Here is a 20671-nt window from a genome sequence, read left to right as displayed (position 1 = left end):
AGTGGAGTTAGTGGGGCTGCCTCTTGCCTCACACGCCAGGAAGGGCCCGGTGCCACCCCTGCTGCAGCCCCAGGAGCAGCGGATGCTTCCTGCTTGCAGCCGCTGGGCTGCCCCGCGCCCCTTCCTCACCCCTTTCCTAGCCCCAGTCTCCCTCCCTCCCTCCCTCCCTTACTATCATGGGAATGCATCTCTACCTGTTCCACTGTAAACTGGGTTCGCTTTATGCAAATTCAATTTATGCAGCATTGTCTGGGAATGCATCTACCACATACATCAAATGAAATCTGTATATAAAACCATAAATGCACCTGGGTCATTTTAAGTAAAATATTGACCTCAACATTAACACACTTTACTGTCAATGTCCACACCCCCCCAACACACACCTCTCCTTCCCAATGAAGTGGAACTTGGCTGTCAGGCAGGGCCCTTGCTTCCCTGTCATCCAGAATACAAGAGCCCTCTAGGATGATGGAATCTCCATGCTTAGAGGTTTTCAAAACATGATTCGACAAAGCTTTGGCTGGGATGATCTAGTTGGGGATGGCCCTGATTTGAGCAGGGGGTTGGACTAGATGACCTCCTGAAGTCCCTTCCAACCCTAATTTTGGTTCTTGCTGAAACAATAAGGTTGTTACCTGTTGTGCATTTACCAATTATTATGTAATGGTTGCCATTAGAAAGGTCCATCTCCTGCGTACACTAAATGCTACACAACCATGGGCTTCTGGAACTCCCCACGGTCCCACTTCCCAAGTTCTTCGAAGAGATGGATCCCACATTTTGCATAGCAAGGAAATGCAAGCAATTCAAGGTGAAATAAGAATTTTGCAGTCTTATAAAATCCACCTGCCCTGAAGTGTGCTTTGTAAAGCACTTGTTGCTGTACTAAGCAATAAGAACTTCTTTTAAGAGGACATTTTGTCTTGATTTTAATTAAATTACGATATAACACTATATGACTCGTAATTATCTGTAGTTTTCTATCAAGTTATTTTCATAGAAGAGATCACTCCCAGCTGTCACTTTAGACAGATATTTTGAGACTCAGATGCTTGTACACTTACAGATGTTTTTGTACCAAACCTGCACAAGCTTTTCTAAATAAATTCTACCATTTCCCATGCAAAGTTTTAATGAGAAGGTTATAATAGGACACTGGTACCAACCTTCCTTGTAGAGCTGAGACTGAGTGGCTTCAGAGTCAAGATTATTTTTAATAATCTTCATACTTTACAGTACAGAGAGAGAAATGGGTGCCATGTTGCAATAGATCCAGAGGGACAGATAAATAAATAATCTTGGTAACTTAAGCCTGAACAGCTGACTCTATAATTCTAGTCATTTAGCTCCAGAAAATGATTATCTGTCATTTGTGCTAAGGCAAAATCCCTGCCAGAGTAAACATTTCATTTCAGGATCATCAGTTAATGTCCTGTTCTTCAGGGTGGGAAGGTGGGTGTGTTGAAATCATCACATTTTCTTCAAACTTTACAGAAGAGTTCTTCTTGACTTACAGACTTGAACTGGAATTTTGCAGATAAGATGCAGTTTTTCTTAGAATTATAACAGGACAAACATAGGACATACTGGAAACATCTACACATGCCCATTACTATGGAGTTGATTAATTAGCTCTGCAGTAAAGCATCACATTCTACACATACACCAATATTAGGCTGTAGTAAATTAACTAACACCGCTGTAGGATAGCATTGCCCCTGACAGTACTATCCTACAGTGGAATAATTTACTTCCCCAAAACACATGTGTAGACAGTGACAAGACAGCTGGGGCATGAGGTTGCTAGAGTGCAGGGACTGCATGCCACCTAACTCCACACTGTAGCACCCTCATGCCCCAGCCAGCCCTTCCATCGCCTGATGCTGCCACCCAGGGGCTGGGGTTGATGTCTCAAACCTCCTGCCAGCTCAGAGATGCTTTGCCCTGGCTCAAAGTGCTGCAGGTGGATGTGTAAACACTGCACCCAGAAGCAGTTGACTTGGGCATGAACTGTGCTGGAGTTTATTTTGTCACATTAATAGCGTGTGTAGATATATCCACTGTGGAAGTACCTTCCTAGTTAAGGTTTGGAATCATAGAATCATTAGTAGGGTGAGAAGGGAACCTTTGGAGCCCATCTAGTCCAGCCCCTGCCTGAGGCAGGATCATTCCTATCCAAACCACCCCAAGCAAAACCTTATCTAACCTATTACCAAAAAGACCCAATCAGACCTGTCACACAAGCAAAAGGCACAGCACCTAACCTGCCACAGGTAATGGAGAGGGACAAGACTGATAAGTGTCCTGCTGCTGCAAGGGTTGTGCAAGAGATTAAATAAAGGATAAAAGAAAAGAGATAAAATATGTGCAAGAGATCTAAGGTAGAGAGGGCCATGCCCCCACTACAGAGGATGGTGAAGCCCCCACAGTCCATACCAATCTAACCAGGGGGGTAAAATTCCTTCCTGATCTCAAATGTGGTGATCAGTCTGACCCTAAGCAGAGGGTTAAGCCTGCCTAGCTAGAAAGTACTAGGCTTTGATCCCAGCAGGTTCTTTGGCACAAACCCTGTCAAAACCCCCAGACTTGGCTGCAGACAACACCCAGTACCTCTGAGGAAGATGAACATATGTAGTAAAAGAGGGGAAAAATATTCCTTACTGGCAAGGCATCAGACATGACAGTGACTCTTTTTTCAGCACTGGTTAGGCCTCATCTAGAGTGTGGTAGACAGTTTTGGCCTCCACATTTTAAAAAGGACATGGAGAAGTTAGAGATGGTTCAGAGGCAGGTGACAAAAATGATAAAAGGCTTGGAAGGCAAGGGAGGTTGTTTGGAAGGAAGGCGAGGCTGGAGCAAATAGACATGTTTTGCTTAAGGAAAAGGCACATAAGAAGAAATACAATAGCAGTCTTCCAATATCTGAAGGGCTGCCATAAAGATAAGGGATAACATCTTCTAAAAGCATGGAACATACACATGGCATAGCATAACATAGGCATAGGTACTCCTAGATCATCCCTGACTAATGTTTATCCAACCTTCTCTTGAATAACTCCAGTGATGGAGATTCTACAATTTCTTTAGGCAGTCTATCCCACTGCCTCACTGTTCTACTAGTAAGAAGTTTTTCCTGATATTCAATCTAAACTTATTTTGCTGCAACTTTAAGCCACTGGCATGCATCCTGTTCTCTGCGGCTAGAGAGAAAAGATGTTATCTCTTATCTTTATGGCAGCCCTTCAGATATTGAAAGACTGCTGTTGTATTTCTTCTTATGTGCCTTTTCCTTAAGCAAAACATGCCTATTTTCCATGTGTGTTTCAAATGCAACAGTGACATGCAGTGGCCAGTCTTGTTACTCAGAAATATGTGCCTTCCATGGAAATGAAATGTATCAGGAAAAATTTTCCATTTCTTATGGGAAATCATTTATGGATGCCTGAGCATGAATGAAGCTTTCCAAATGGCAGCTAGGAATGCCTGTAGCTCACATTAATAATTTCCAGCAAGGGGTGGGAATGTGTCTGAAATTTTTAAATATTTTCCACTTTGTTATAAAATGAGATAAAAAGGAAACATTTAATTTAATATAGATCATAAGTCAGAGATGATGTGATATTAAGAATAAATAAAGAAATATTAAAAAAAAAACAAAAACCCCCAGCAAAGGTGACTTGGATCAGAAAAGGGATGTTCTAAACCAAGGGTTGACAACCTATTCTGGCAGTGGGCTGGAATGACCTAGCTCAGGTCCAAGGCAAGCCAGTGGTAGGGTCTGGATACTACTGCCACCACTTCTCCCCACCAACACTCCTCTCCACTGCCCAGTCACAGCAAGGCACGAGCAAAATGCTCAGCTGCCCAACTGCATCGCAGCCAAAGCCCCATCTGCAAAACCCCAGAGACCCTCGCTCTGTGGGCCAGAACCAAATGTCTCCACAGGCACGATCTGGCCCACTGGCGTTAGGTTGCTAATCCTTGTTCTAGGCAGTGACACTTTCTTACTGAATGGATCCAACACCTGTGGAACAGAAGATCATTAAGAGCCTTTTCCTACAATCACACAGACCATGGATGATGTGATTACAGATACAGTTTCTGCACTCGGTAGAGGGTATGGGATGTTTCCACAAAGCACCCTCAAGAGAATACCTGGCTCCAAAGGGGACAAGGAAGTGGCAAAGCCATGGCCTTGCTCTCCCTCCCCTGAAGCCTACAGGAACAAATGAGCAGACCAGGGAAGCAGACTAAATCCATCTCTTCTCCATACTCTAGCCAGCTCAGAAAACAGACTGTGCCTCATGACTGGGGTCTGGGAATTCCACACCAGTCAGGTCCGAGTCATATCTGTGATTTCAGTTGCATGCAAAAGTCTTGCGTATGTGTGGTCCCATCTGCTTTCTTCTTACTGTTCAGATCACATTTCTAGTATTTTTACCTATTAGCTCTGCTGTCTTTGCAAGGTTATAGGCGAGTGAAAAGAGCCTTGGATCTCATCCAACAAGATAAAATAGCTCACATTGAATTCAAAGCAATTTATTTATGTCCTGTGGTGAGAAGAGGGCTGCTGCAACAGCATTCTGGCTTATAGCAAAGCAGCCCATCTGAAATAGAGATAAATACAGGAAACCCTCGCTATTTGCAGATTTGCAATTCACCGTTTCAAATATTCGTGGTGTGCCACACCAACCCATGCTCTCTCCCTGCGTAGTGTGATGACACTTTGTTACTGCGCTCTGCAAGGAAGGGGTGGTTCAAGGAATTTAAAAAGAGGCACAATCTACATAATGTGAGGTTGATGGAAGAATCGGGATCAGCAGACCATGAAGCAGCACGGGATTATCCCCCACAACCCTGAACAAGTTTTCAATGCAGACGACACAGTACAGTATTTGCAGATTTCCCCATTTGCGGGGGGGTCTCTAGAACGTATCCCCCACAAATGGCGAGGGTCTCCTGTACAAAATTAAACAGGATTAAAGGAAACTTCCACCTTCAGAATATTTAGAATTGATGGTGATATATAAGCCATGAGCATCATCTCCCAGGTTGAGCTTGAAAGGTTAGTAAAAATGGGAAAGTTTTTGTTTTTAATCTGTAAGCTGAATAATTTTGATATGGCATCACTTCTTAACAGTTAACGTGAGATAAGGTGTATTTGAACCCCCAAAATATATTTATTTTGATTAGCAAATTGGGGATCAGCATCAACTTTCCTTTGCCAGAATCCACCAGCATGACTTTATAAAAGCCTGCACTATGAGAGCAGCAGCAAAAAACTTTGCTCTGAAAAGTATGTCTCTGATTGCCTGTCATTCAGATTGTGAGAACACTCAAACTTGACCGTTCAGGCTGAAGTGCCTAGATTATAAAAGGATTATAGAAGCCACAAACATGAACTGTTTTACCATTCATGGAAGAACTCATTCTCCATCTAAACATGTATTGATGCTCTTTTAGAAACCTATGCTTTCTACTGAAATTGCCATAATTGTGATTCTCAAAGCATTTGGGGAGCAGGTAGGGAACAGTGGCAGCAAGGGAAACGTAAGAGAGACAGGACGATATACACAAGAAAGGCTGTGCAGAACAGGTAGGGACTGCAATTCTTGTTCTTCAGAAAAGAAAACACATATAAGGACACTAAGGGGGTGATTTTCACTCACCCTGGAAAAGCTGAATGAATCGGGGATGTAAGGCTGTGGTGATGACCGCCTCTGGCAATTCTCTTAGAAATAATTTCAGCAGACTGGCTGCTGAGCACACATCCCCATCTTTAGCCAGCTCCACATCTTCTCCACGCTCATACTTCAGACGCAGCTGCTCCACCGTTTTCACATTACCATTTACCCTGAAGAGACCTTCCTGGGTCAGTCCTGCAATTATATATCACAGATGAGAAAAAACAAGTAACAAACACTTGGCTTTAAAATAACACACACTGCTGACAGAGGCACCTTGGTGCAAGCCATCAATACACAGTATACATCACACACACCTTACTGAATTTACTAGATGACCTAATAATGAACATTAAGGACTAGATCTTGAGGCTTATTAGAACTCTTCAACACTCATGAATCTTAGTGACCTCAGTGGAACCCGTGACCACGTAGCACCACTCAGGATTGAGCTCAAATGGTGGAGTCTTACTTCTGCAGGCTGCAGTAGCTGCACCATTAGACTCTGACATGGAAAACATCTAAGCGAGTACCTCTGCTCACAGCCTCTATTGCCATCAGAGCCACTACTTATGGAAAGATGGCCACTTCTTAATTGGGCCCTTAAATGTCCTACCAAAGACATTTACCAAAAAAGCAAAGGAGAAACCTTTGTACATTAGACAATTAACTGCAGCGGTAACTCCACTGTGAACAGCAAAACTGTATAACTAACTATAGAAGAAAATCAAAGGATACAAGGCATACTTTTGTATTGTATGTGGCCTATAACAGGGGTGCTGCGAGCAGGTTTCAGGGGGTCTGCTCAGCCTGGCCCAGCCTGGCCTGGGACAGGCCCGCCCCACAGCCTCCATCTGCAGGATGTGCTGCAGTTGGGTGGGCGAGGTGCTGCACTGCTGCTGCTCAGGTGAGTGGGGCCCTGGGGCAGTGCAGGTGGGGCTGGCAATTGCTGTGGCACAGGTGGGCTGTGGAGTTTTTATAGCAGGCTATACACCCCAAACCAAAGAGTTACGGGAGAACGAAATCTTCCACATATTCCACAAAAGAATCCAGATGAATCGCATCATGTTTAAAGTCAACTCCATTTCAGCGCATGCCTAGATTTCACGCAGGAGCTGATTCAGGGGACGCAGTGGCACACCTGCACCCTGCTTTTGGATTGGACTGCATCAAAGGAGCCTCTGAGGTCTTTTTCAAGCACTTAAAGGAAGTGAAAAATTCCCTTTGCCTTCTTTTCTCCCCCTCCCCTGCCTGCTGCTGTAGTTTCCCTCCCTCTGGAGGAAGCACTAGCTTGTTCCTCTGCCCCAGCCAGGCTGCATATGAGCTGGGCTCAGCTGGGGCTGGGGAAATTTCAGTGGGGTGGGTAGGAGCATGGGAAGGAGGGCTCACACAGGATAGGGGAGGGAGGTGGGAAGTACTCTCCTGAGCTGCTGTTCCTACTGTCCCCATCCCCAGATGAGCCCAGCCTCAGCACAGCCTGGCTGGGGTGGGTGGGAACAGCTCTGGTGCTCTTCCAGGCCCAGAAACAGCAACAGTGGCAAACAGGGGAGAGAGGAAGGAGAGTGGGGATTTTCACCTGCTTTAGGGACTTTTTAAAGTCCCCTGAGTCTCTTGAGGACAGTGTGCTTGCATTGGTGGGGAAGAAAGCAGGGAGCTAGAGATGCAACCACCCTTGCTGGGTGAGTTGCTGCTCCTGCACTTTGCTTTGGGAAGTCTTGGATCTGCCCCCAATTTCACATGCTGAAACAGAGCAACTCCATGAAAATGAAAAGCAGAATACTGTAATAAAGACCTCAGCAACCAAATTTCAGTCTTGTGCACCATCTCTGTAGAATTACTTATCCTTTGGTGGTAGCACAATAAAAAGGGGTTACAAAATGCAGCATGTAACAGAAACACATCATAAAACAGCCAGGTTTGACTTGAAGTGCATACCTCTCATAGACAGCAATATCACTACATAAAATGTTACTCTGACATCTGCTGGGCAATGGGAGACACTGCTTATCAAAATCTATTGCTATCTTAGAAGTCAGGGGAAGTTACATATTCTGCACACAATAACGCATCCTTTATCACCATTTCATTTCCCTCAAAAAAGTCATTTCTGGAAGAGGCTCAAATTAAGATTTTGCAAAAATCCTAGGAAAGTTCTAACTTTAGCAGAGTAAAAAGCCCCAAACAAACATCCTTGCCTCCTTGCCATAAAACTGACAACTCAAAGTCTGCATTTCAGGATGGTCCTGAATTGATAATTATTCTCATGCAGAGGGAACTGTGCCATATCACCAAATTAACCAAGTTCATATCTGAGGTTGTGCAAGAGTTGGTCCTCAAAATGTGCTTTGATAGCCTCTCAAAAAAATAAAACCAACTGATTTCCAGGTTAGCTCATGTCTGCTTTGAAAAGCAAGAGTCTGTCCTAGACTCTCTTCAGATATGTGGACATCTTTTGGATCTTGTTTGCACTTTGACAGTGGGGTGGGGGGAGGATTACATCTCTTACACTGCCCTCTTCATGAGACCAATTACTGATTCAGGGCTATCTGGAAACTCAGACTTTGAAACAGGCACTGCACACACCTGAACTTAGGTGCAGACAGAATCCCTCTCCTGGCTCATGTTGAACTGAGTGCCTGTCTGAGAAAGCTGAGCTGGATATAGGTGACCTGCATCATCTGGCAAGGTGTCTTAACTTCCTTCATTTAGGACAACACACACTATCCTAAATGTTGACAGTTAAGGCTCAGACCTGAAGAAGAATGATTTGCATTAGAAAGTTTATCAAAGTCTGTCCCAAGCACAGAGTTGGTTCAATAAAAGATATCACCGACAAAAATCTTTGACTCTCACTTATTTCCTGGACCACTGTGGCTATAGCATCACTGCAACACTACCTCCTTCATTTAGGAAGCATTTAATGTTCCACCAGACTAGAGAAACCTGTCCTGCCTCTTCCATCCAGCTCACATTTGGCAGGAGATATTGTGGTTTGTTAAGGCATGAACAATGCACAGCTTATACTCTATTATCCATGCACCAGTAAAATATCTCCTTAACCACCAGTTGCTTAGTTCCCAACATCTTAATATACTCAGTATGATGAAGGTTATCAGAACTGGTTCCAGCTTACAACAACACTGCTCTGATTCACATTTGGAACCATGTTTTTCCAGTCATAAGGTCTAGAACAGGGTTTGGGGCTTTTTGCTTAAACCTTAAATTTGGCAGAAACTGCTTTTACCAGTTCTCCTCACCTTTGCTCTCCTGCTGTACCACTTGGACACTATGAAAAGGGATTAAACTAAACAAACAAGACATTCTCTTTCTGGAATATGAGTCCCCCAAGGTGAAAGTATTCAGGAATACATACTGCCCTTCCAATTTATATCCTATCTTGATCCATGTTCACTTTGAACTTGGTTTTTTTGAGATCAAATTGGAACGGGTGCTTGTTTTCTCAAGATGTCAGGAGAGAATGTAAAGTACTGTAATGTGGCTGCATCTACACATGCATTTTACTGTAGAGCAGACTAATTAGTTGCAGCCTAAAGTGTCAACCTCTATACTTGAAATGGTATTAGGCCGCAGTAAACTAATTAACAGCACCATAAGATAGTATTGTTCCCTCTACCCCTGTTGGGAACAGTACTATCTGATTGCAGAGTAATTAACTGTGATTAAACGCATGTTTAGATGCTGTCCATGGGTGTAAATTACACCTAGTCAGTCCAGCCAACAGGGGGCCAGACTCCTGTCAGCTGCCTAGCCATATAGCTCCTCACTTCAGCACCCTCGTGCTCCAGTCAGCTCCTTTGCTGCCCACCTGAAGCCTGAGGCGGACCCAGGCCGGATTGGCACTGGTGTAAACTGCTCCACCCTGACTCATATTGCTGCTGTTTCAGGCACACATGTAGATGCTGTGGCTGGGAGTAGTTTACTCTGGTTCAAACTGCTCTGGAGTTTATTGCTTCAAATTAATTGTGTGTGTAGACATGCCCTGTAATGAGCAGTACAGAGCTTAGAAAAGGCGCCTTAAAAGAAACATTGTTCCACCCTGTTGCTAGAATAAAACAGATGCCAATATTCATAGAGTGAAAATTCCTCTTTTATGGTCATGGTGTAATATACAGGCCAATATATACCATGTATGTGTAACAAAGGTGTAGAGGCCTCATGCTAGCCCTCTGCAAAGGCATGAATAGCAACAAAGAATGAATCCCATTTTATTCTACATATTAAATACAAGCGTGACAAGGCTGGGAATTTAGAGACTTACCTTCCAGTGTTAGTTAATAAACATAAAAAGCCTCTTCTGAACCTTATAAATATATAGGTACACTATTACAGTGGTGTCACACTCCTATGGCCCCCTGGACTGGATTCAGATTGTAGTTGCTGTTGTGGGCCAGATCTGCTCTTGCTTTTGGCAGTAGGGAGAGCTTGTGATAACTGCTGCAGGTGCCTGAACCCGAGTCATAGCTGTTGCTTACCCCTCTGCTGCTAACGTACATCCTCAATGGGGCTCTGTACGCTGGAATTCAGGAGCCCTATCTCCTTCACCCTGAGCCCCAAATTCATGTTCCCTCCAGGAGCCCTGTGGGCTAAATGACAGCCCAGGGGCCATACCTTTCACACCCCTGCACACAGGAGGACCTAGAATTTTGAAAATGGGGGGTACAGTTGGTGAGGTGCATAATCACATATAAAACAACGCATATTTTTCTCCAGTTAAAAATAAACTGATTCCCTCAGCACTGCCTGACTAGAAATGCTGTTGCCACTGCTAGACAGTTGGTTTTAAACTTTGGATGCAGCACGCCTGCCCCCTTTCCCTCCGCTGATCTGCCACTGCACTATTATATGTGTATACACACACACACACACACACACACACACATGTATTTGAGACGCAAGCAAATATGCAAAGCTGGAGGTAAACAACATCTTAAATGATCAAAAATGCAACTTCATAATGAAGCAAATTATGAATGTAAATGTCCCTTTGCAGTCTGCCACAAAGCCAGCCAAACAAAAAGCCAGTGGGGGAAAAGGACCAGGGGTTGGGCCACTACTTTGTTTAGCTTCTCTACCAGGGACGAATAGAAGACCTTGCCTTTGAAGAGACATTCACAACCAGCACTGTTAAGTGAAAAAGACAGCTTTCAGCTTACCGTGCTGGGTCAAATATTCTACTAGATTCCACACCACAGTTGGGATGCCATTCTTGCTAAGTCCTTGCTGCTGAAGTTCCTGGAGACTCACGCCAAACACCTTCTGGCAGCTAGCATCCCTCTGCTTGTTCAGTGGCAGTGCTGCAATCTTTTTCATGTCTTCTTTCAGCCTCACTGCTGACTTACTTTGCTTAAAGGAGCATAGGAAACGAGAGCAGTCGGTCACATTTACTATAGGAGGTTGCATGGTTACAGCTTGAGAATGTCAATTAAAAACCTGAGCTTGTATGTTTTGAGATAGAACAGTCTGCAGTGTGTGGGTTTGTTTGAATAACTAATCCTTAGCAAAATCTCTATGAAGCAGTTCCTTGGAACTGAGCAGAGAAAAGCTCATGAACAAAAAGTGGAAAAAGGAGGAGGAAGGGCCCCAAACCATAACTTATCTGTAGCTAAGAGAGAGCCTGGACAGACACACCGCAGTCTGTATTCAAACCCCATTGCTACAGTAACCAATGGGCGGGACTCAGAAATGACTGTGTACAGTACCTACACAATAAACTATCAACATGGACTCTTAATTTTTAAGGCCAGAAGGGCCTGTTATGATCACCTAGTCTGACCTTCTGCATAAACACAGGAAAAAGAACTTTACCCAATGAGCTCATAACTGGGTCAAAGTCCATAACTTTTGTCTTTGGGAAAAACATCCAGTTCTGACTTAAAATATTTCAAGCAAGGAACAGTAAATCCTATTGCAATATACCACAATAAATTATGTATTCCTCGGGGTATAAATCTAAATCAGAGCATGGCTGTGTGGGACTGACAAGCTACACATATAAGAAGAGTTGCTAATAGAAGACAGAGAAGTATATTACCCCACCAAATGTCACATATGTGTGTGTGTGTAAGTTCACAATAGCATGGTTTCATTATTATGGCTGAACAGGATGATGTTTACCAAAATCATTCCACTTGACTGCTGGAACATATTGCTAATAAGCAGGTAAAAGAATACCTGCTCTAAGCTGCAACAGTCCTTCTGGCAGAGATTCTTGCTTGTATTTTATGGGCAAAAACACACAGGGACACAGTTATTTCATTGTATTTGTATTTTTTCTTTTGGTTCTAAAATAGTAGCATTTCTTCTAAAATCTCTCCACATGAAACATGCCATTTCAACTCAATTCACTACCTAACTTGAAAGCTGCACAGACTTTGTCTGTTGAGCCTGACTGTCCTTGTTCTGGATGAGAGAGAAAAAATGAAGTTCATTTTACCCAGACTGCTGCATCCTTTCTGATAAACACAGCAACTTTGAGGGAAAAGATATCTTTTAATGAGGTATTTGACAGCAGAAGTAGATATTTTCATGCTATCTTATATGTAAATTACTTTTATATGCCACATTTGTTGGATATTACCTTTGTAGCTAAAGCAGTCAAAAACTTTATAATATAACATAGCATTTCAGCCATGACAATAGACCAGATAATTAAAAATAGTACAAACATGTGATAAATAATTAGTAAGTATTGTCAGTGTTCAAACTCTGCCTTCCACTGACTGTTACCAGTATGACTTTAAAAATACATTTCATTAGGGTTATGAGAATAATAAAAATAATTTTCACTTTGGAAGGCTGTGCATGAAAGCAGAAGTTAGTGAGCTAGACCATTTATTTTTTCATGTGTTATTTAGGAGTATTAAATAATATTGGCTATAATTAAAAAAATAGTAATATATTCTAGCATTAGATATATATTGCCATCACCTTATATTAATATGTAATATCATACAGTATAATATCAAGGTATTATACCGACAGATAGATAGATAGATAGATAGATAGATATTAGGTCAAATGAGCTAAACTAAGAATAAAAAAAAAATACTATTTTGCCTCTTCCTTTAGAGGCCCTCAAAACACCTTCCTAGAAGACCAGCATGTGCTTAGCATGCTGAAACACCCAGTGTGTGCTTAGGTTTACAAAGGCACTGGAAGACTGAAAAACAGGATCCTGGTTTGATTTTACAGTGGGGAAACTGAGGCACAGAGAGGGCAAGCCACTTGTCCACCTTCATGGTGTCAGTCTGTTAAAGAGCCAGACACCCTGATCTCCTACTCCTGGCCTTCAGCAGAAGCTAGAGGAATACAATGTTATAAATTGGGCTTGGAATCACAGAAGATACAAAGATTTATAAACAATATGCAAAGATATAAAAAGAAATCATGCCTGTAACAAAAGAAAAACAATGTTAAGTTATCAGCATGAAGCCATTTGCTAAAGCAATTTTTAAGGAACCAGTTTAAACCTATCTACACTCAACTGGGGAAAACCGTTAATCAAAATCTTATTATAATTGCTGTACTTTAATTATTGTTTCCTGTGAGTAGTTGCTGTTTCATACAGAGGTAAGTGACTGGTTCCTTAACCTTTTTTTTTTGCTTAACAATATTGTAAAGTTCAACAACACTGAACAACACACAGCAGCGTGCATTTTTAGAAGTCACACACTTCAGAGCGGTGGTTTTCTAATTTATCTAAAAATCATAATTACAAACTCCATGTCACAGTCAGTCTGTGACTAAAAGGGTTGCCAACCAATTCCACCATTGCTAGACACAGTTATTCTTGTAAGCTGTTTCCACATCAAAAAGCAGAAGAAAAGTTGTAGATTCAAAACAAATCCCCACCAGAAAAGAAAGAAATGCCAATTGTACATTTTAGTTTAATGAACCAGTCAAAACCCTCTCCATTTTATACCTGCACTGAATTCCCTACTGTAACAACTTTGCTGTTAAATATTTAACAGAAAACAGTATAAAAATAAGTCTATATTTTAGTCTAGAGCAGTACCAAGAGATAACTTAGAAAATATTCACTCGTCCCTGAATGACACTAGTAGCCACTCCTCGGTACATTTTGGACAAATCATTAACATGACATTTTAAACAGATCCATACTGATTGGCTAGTTTAGATTTTTAAGCTGAAGTTAAGATCAGCATTTGGGGTTGGCTGACTTCTATCTAACACTTATCCCTACATATTCATGCACTACCAAGTTATATGGTTTTAATAAACTAGTGGATGGCAGAGACCTCCTTATGCACACTCAGAGTAATCACAGCACACAACAGAGAGTCTGTACTCACACAGATGGCTAATGCTCCTGCCCCCATTCTTTCAGGAAGTATTTGGAAGAACTGATGAAGATGGGATGAAAGTATTAGGCAAAATACTGAAGGCTATTAAGAGTCTATGCCATGAAAGCTTTACAGTTTAGGAAAACACAAAAATCCAGAGAAAGGTCCAAAGCTGCTAAGGAATTCCTATTTTCTTGGATGAAAATCCCAGGAAGTCATTTCTTTCTTCTTAAGGCTGTACAAATGGCTGGAAGCAGTTCCCTGCAGCTGAAATCTGATTCCAGGAGTCGGGTACTGGCAATCTGGAAGAGTCATGTGACCTGGAACTTAAGTCATTAACATCTTTTCATGAATTAGCAGGAACTTCTTACAAGCTTTTCCAAAGATGTAACCCACGAAGTTACAGAGCATGTGTCCTGCATAATAACATCGCCCCAGAGACTAGCCTCCCCACCTCCCGTTATGCAACAGCTACCACTTGGTGGCATTAATGATTAGCATCATCACTCCCAGTTCTGAATTAGTGAGGGTAGTTTCGTCACCCTGCTTTACAACTCAGAAATACCTTCAGGCTAAACAAACTCCTTTGGTATGTTACTAATACATACAGTAACTCTTTTCAAAGCAGGGCTGACTTTTCAAAATAAAATGAGCCGAGAGAGAGAGTGAGTCACTCTCTCTGTGCATCTTAATTGCTGCATTTATCTGTACCTCGTAAAATGCCATTCAAGTTAACAAATGTGTTAATTCCATTAAAAACTTTCGGGGGGAAAAATATTTGACTTGCTATTGGCAAATAACCCAGAAAGCATCATTTCCAATCATTTACACACAGAAGCAGGATTTGGTCTTTCACACAGATTGAACAAGTTCATTTAGAAGTTTATGGCAGTGTCTTATATTTGATACACTTCAGGGTTAAAATAAAATACAGGTATACCTATTACATTTTAATCACCCATGCAATGCTCAATCAAATCCTCCTTGTACAATTTGTCTATTTACCTGGGAAGAACACAGTACTCACATTAGAAGTATCAGGACAGAACAAAGGATCATGAGACTGCAGAAGGAAAAGAGCAACCAAAGCAAAAAGGTAAGAGACACCAACAGTATTCACAGCACCCACAGCTTGGGACATGAAGAGTTTCACTTTCTGAACAGTTAATTTTCACTTTAGGCTTGTACTAGAGGTGAATTTCCAGGCTGCATTTCCTACCTAGAAACTGAAATTGAGGGTCCACATTTTCAAAAGTGTGTTGGAGTGCCAAGTTTCTCTGAATATTTGGCCCTCTTCTGGAATCCCAGTTCAGAACAGCAGTTAAGCAAGCATGCCAGACTGTTTCCATTTAAGACAATACTTAGGATTCTGATTTACTTTTAGCATTGTTAAAAGTGCTGTACTGAATAAGGTTGCTTTCCTGAATCAGAGCCCAGGTATCTAAATTAAAGTGGAGGTCTTGGAAATGGGTTGGGTTATCAAATGAGGGTGTGCTGAAATGCTGGACTGGACACAGTATTTCCACTTTTGCTTCACCTTGCTGGACAATAAAGTTTTCTCATGAATTAGTGGGAAAGAACTGAGCTTCCTGTTAGAAGGAAAGCTAATGGGGAGGGCAGGGTTCAAATTATGGGGGTGGTTAGGGGGGCTGAGACAAGAGCCCCCCTGTAAGATTTGAAAATCATAACCTGGGAGGGTCTCCGATTTTATTAGGACATCGTGATGGGCATCCCAATTTTTTTTGCTGACCCCTCCCACTCCCCCCCTGTCTCACAAGAGTCAAGGTATAATTTGAACACTGGCCCAGCTGACATATGACACACAAATATGAATTGAGGATTTATGAAATATTTTAAGGGGGAGGGTTCCCCATAAGCAATTATTTTTCTTTGGAATTAAGAATAAACTCTTTTATGTTACATTTCATTTTTCCTTTAGCAACAGCTTTGCTGGTCTAAAATTGTTCCTTTCCACACTTGGTGAATTAGACAGCAGCTATCTTTTCATTTGAAATTTCCTTGCAGTAGAACATGGTGCTCTATCATGGATTTGATGCAACCTCCTGCTGGTCCATCCTCCTCCTCATGTTAAGGCATTAATGTGCTTTCCATATGTATCACACACAGCTGTGTTCTTCTTAGCCCTAACTGTAGTTACACAAATAAAACTAGATTACATGTTGAAGATTGAGACCTGAAAAACAATTTATGGGAAGATAACTTGCTCACTGTCCATGTGAGTCTAGACATGGCCCTGTGATGAACAGCAAATAATGACAAAAGGTTTTTTTATAAACTTATGTAGCAGAGAGGAATGTACATTTTCATTTCCAAAGCAGTTTAACTGCAGAAAATCTTCACTGGCCAAAAAGAACGATGACAATCAATATAATACATTGCTTACTATAGCAGCCAGAATCTGCCCTTTACCTTTAAAAGAAAAGGTATTGTATTCACTGAAATGCTGTGAATATGTATATTAGTATCTTTGATCCACACTTACTACAATTAGTTATTTACTCACATAATGCAAGGTCAGCTTAAGACAAGAGTACGAAGCAATTTACCATCCTTCTTATACATTTCAATACATTTCCCAAATACAACTTTCCCCTTGCCAACTCCCCTTACTCCACCCAGTACAGCACCAGAAGTGCAACCTCCTATTGTTCAGACAATCGAGTTTTCCCCCGGACCTTCTATCTAAGAGAAGCCTAGGTTCATACAGATTGCCATCTGATCTCCCATTCCAGACAAATGATCTTGGACTACCTGGTCTCCACTGAATCACCAGCTCTCAGGATGAGGACTTTTGAGAGAGAAAGATGTGCTGCATCAGGAATGCCAGGGATCAGTTAGTATTTCTAGCATTGGAGAAGTAAGGCATGACACACTGGCCGCATCTACATGTGCCAATTTAAGGTACTTTAATCCAATTTAAGGCACATTAAGTGCATGTGTCTACACATTCATTCCCTTAATGCAACATAAAAATGGCAATTTTAAGTTATTCACTCCTAAATTTGATACCTTTAAAAGAAAATAGTGCTCACCTGGAGGCAAGGGGCACTTGCCTGCTGCAGGGCTGGGCCGGGCCCAATCTCTGTCATTGTGGGGCGAACTGGAGCTAGAACGAAAGATGCTGCTGGTGCTCAAGGTACTTCTGAGCTCAAGGCAGCACAGCCTCTTGCTGGCTCAGCCTTATTCTCTGCAGCCAGAGCTGGGGCAGCAGCATACCAGGCTTTCTCCCTGGGCCACCTCAAGTTCTGGGTGTGGGTGGGATGGGGAGGAGGGGGAAGGGGAGGCTGTGTCCCAGCTCCATTTGTAAAGATATACCATGTATCTGCTGCCTCAGAGATATTTACCATTACAGCTCCTGCTCCAGCTCAGGTGCTGGGTGCAGGGCATAGCCCTAGGCCCCAATTCTGCCCATGGAGCCCAGCAGCCCCAAAGGGCACAGAAGCGGGTCAACACACCCAGTGTGGTCACCTCGGAGTCAATGGAAGCTCTGGACCCACAGACAATGACTTCAGGAGTCCAGATGCCCCTTCAGGCCTACAGTGCTGCCTCCCCTTTGTCAGTCTTTGCATCTGCTGCCCAACCTAGGATGGCACACTGTGGCCCCTTTCTGGGAGTAGTAGGGAGCTTGTAAGGCAGAATTTGACCTTGCTCAGGGTTTCTTGTGAAAGGCAAACATTGTAGCACCAAAAACTCTGGCAGCACCACCAACTCTGTGGACGTCATCCTCTAAATGCAGTGCTTCTTAGCCAGTGCCTTGAGATCTTTTTAAAGATGCCTCAATATTAGTATGGTCAGGTATGCAAACATGGACACACTATTCACTAGATTAACCTAGAGATTTCCAATAGGAATCCACAACGTCATAAACACTTTTGCCCTGCTGTGGTCTTTTTAAGTTCTTTGCAGCAAAAGAATTACCTGCTATTACTCTGAAAACTCAGAGATGGCCTTTTCTGAAGGGTGCCTGAAGTCTAGAAAGGTTGAAAACCACTGGTTGAAACCAGTTCCCCTTCAGCCCTGATTGGCTGAGGAGCCACGTGTTAACCAAGGAGCCACAACAACACTCAGGCTTGTAGATGAATAGTGGCAAACACTCACATCTGAAAGAAAAAAGCAACCTAATTACAGTGTGTGATTGCACACGTTACATTAGTGTGGCTGCATGTGTTGCATTCTTCATGACTATAGGAAAGACACACCCAAAACATGCAGTAAAAAAGGAAAAAAAAGAAGAAAAAATAAATTTTCTACAGAGGCACAGGTGATAAGTTGAAGAGCCAATCATTGAGAAGGAGATTCAGTAAGGGAAGAGTTAAGATTAACATTGGGTGTGTCTACATATGCATTCATGCACTTTTCCTAATAAGCATTAAATTTAGTATCTCCAATATGAGGTACTAAATAAATGTGCATTAGGCTGCACTAATATGCAGTAGAGCAAGCACATGCTTTTTAGGTGACAATGAGCAGTAGCTAATTCTACTGAACAGTTTTTTATGCGCCACTTAATGCACAGTAGAATAGGCTACTGCGTATTAAAGCACATGTGTAGATGTGCTGACAAGCCACGGTGATATGGCTTCTCAAAGGTCGCCAACTTTAATCAACTAATTTGACCCTGCCTCACCCCTACCTCTGCAACACGAAATGGGCAAAAGTTACTCCCTGTTGCCCATCCCACATTCCTAGGTGGACTGAAAGTGTCATTGCCTGATACCACTCTTGTGAAGCACAAAGGCCAGCGTTGGTCACTGAACATATCTTTCTGTGAAGAATGGGGTTGTCATTGTGTGGAAGGTAGGCTTGAGACCAGCAGTGGCAGCAGACAAAAAAAAGTGTTCCTGCTAAGGAACATGAGGAAGCAAGGCTGTTTAATGGGACTAATGTCAATCTGACAAATCCCTGTCTGCTGATGGTCTGTAGGCATGAGACCAGTGTCCTATAGAGATCTTCAGCATGTACAATCAGTCATTGCCTTGGTCCTTCTATAATGTTGCCATCTTCACCTCACTGATCAAGCACCCACAGAGAACCACAGAATTTTCAAACAAAGTTTCCCCTTTCACCCATTTATATATAGAAGGGGATGACATCTGTCTTAGTTCAGTTTAGAAGACCAGTTTACCATTGTAACAGATGGCAGTCATTTGTTCTAATGCACTCTAATCCCAAACTATTTAACTTCTCAATCTGGGATTCCTAGGTCTTGTATACTTTTTTTAACTATTACGTTTTCAGAGCAATACCTCATCAGAGTATTCCTCTGACTACATGTCTGACACACCTCAAAGATAGCTGTGATTAAGTTAACGTATACTGTCACTGGGGACTTGGAGATACTGACACTGAGACCCTTTACATCGGGTTCATTGATAACAATGCACGCTACACTTTATCTGGAAAAGACAGAAGCAGTTGTCCCAGATGTCTACCCCAGTAGGTACTACTGCAGAGCCTTGTCATTAAGTGGGAATATGTGAGGGAGAGAAGAAGCCAGCAGGCTCCAGGACTCTCCGCCAGAGCGGAGGGCCGCTGGTCACGAGCCTGCAGGCCCAAGGCACTAGGCAGGGATCCACCTTTCCCAGGTGTGTGGGGAAGGGACAGGCCAGTATTCACGGGGCTGGCATAAAAGAGAGGCCGGAGCTGACACGCGGCAGTAACACGGAACTGGAAGTAGGCTGCGGAGGGGATGGAGCCGGCCAGAGGATGCTGCAGAGGATGCAAGCCGCTCTGAGTCGTGGTAGAAACCTTTGGAGAAAGGGTAAGTCCCAGGGTGGTTTTTGGGCCACATCAGCTGGTCCTTGAAGGGCATCAGACTGTTTTGTTTACCGGCCGGGAGCAGCTGGGACCCAGCTGGAGCCGGGTACCATATAGGCCCTAACATAGGGGCACTAATTGACATGGGGCCGAGAGGAAACAGTGAGCATTAACTATAAAGAGGGGAGTTGATCAAGCCCTCAAGAGGAGCTCTGAGAGAGCCAGGGAGGAGGGTTCACCCCTACAGATTGCCAGGGGAGATCAGAGGATGCCTGCAGAAGGCTGAAGCAGCTGCCCTGATCCAGGGAACCCTTTGGCAATAATATTTGTGTTGATTTTTATATTTCTTTTGTGGACAATCTGCCAGACCTACGGATACGTGGCCGGGCCAGACAGGCGGCCACCACCCAGTGGAATGGGCGAGGGTGTAGGGGTGGAGGAGCCCTCAAAAACGCGGGACCCGTGGGATGCCGAGGAGTCTCATATCTGGACGGCACGTGGCACACATCTGAACTAACTCCATTAACATCAGAGTCGTGGCAGGTGAGGCAGGCACATGTGACACGTCCAATCAAAGGTGAGCAGACACTCGACAACCAGTGGGCAGCCCCGACGCGGGGAGATGGTAGAGGTGGCACCCTGACAGAATAAAACATATATACCATGTTTATACTGAGCAAAAGCTACAATAGGACAGAAAACCCGTGCTGATATAGCTAACGGTGGTGTATATTTACCACTGTTTCTTCCCAGGGTAAGTCTACAGCAGTAACACCAGGCTAGGGGCTGGTATCTGTTCCTTTTTTCACACCTATGCAAGGTGGTTTACACTAGCATAACCATGTCATGTATTGAATCTGTGAGCTGCCCTAGTAAGGAGAT

General features: G+C 43.0%; 1 protein-coding gene across 3 annotated transcripts in view; it reads right to left on the bottom strand.

The window, feature by feature from the left end:
- The window catches only part of FAM13A (family with sequence similarity 13 member A), a 236904-nt gene extending 222438 nt beyond the window's left edge, over positions 1-14466 (bottom strand). For 2 of the 3 annotated variants that reach the window (XM_019552862.1, XM_019552863.1), the window contains exons 1-3: positions 14021-14463; positions 10862-11051; positions 5673-5882 (exon numbers count right to left, since the gene is read on the bottom strand). In XM_019552862.1, coding sequence (XP_019408407.1) covers positions 5673-5882; positions 10862-11051; positions 14021-14047 — 427 coding nt within the window. In that variant the 5' untranslated portion in view covers positions 14048-14463. Of the gene's footprint in view, positions 1-5672; positions 5883-10861; positions 11052-14020 lie in introns of all 3 variants that reach the window. The other variant, XM_019552864.1, reaches the window with a different exon arrangement.
- Between the last annotated feature and the right edge of the window lie 6205 nt (positions 14467-20671).

The sequence above is a fragment of the Crocodylus porosus genome, unplaced genomic scaffold (assembly GCF_001723895.1).
Source record: "Crocodylus porosus isolate Cpor-Errol unplaced genomic scaffold, CroPor_comp1, whole genome shotgun sequence".
NCBI lineage: Eukaryota > Metazoa > Chordata > Crocodylia > Crocodylidae > Crocodylus > Crocodylus porosus.
This window is presented reverse-complemented; position numbering and strand designations above follow the sequence as displayed.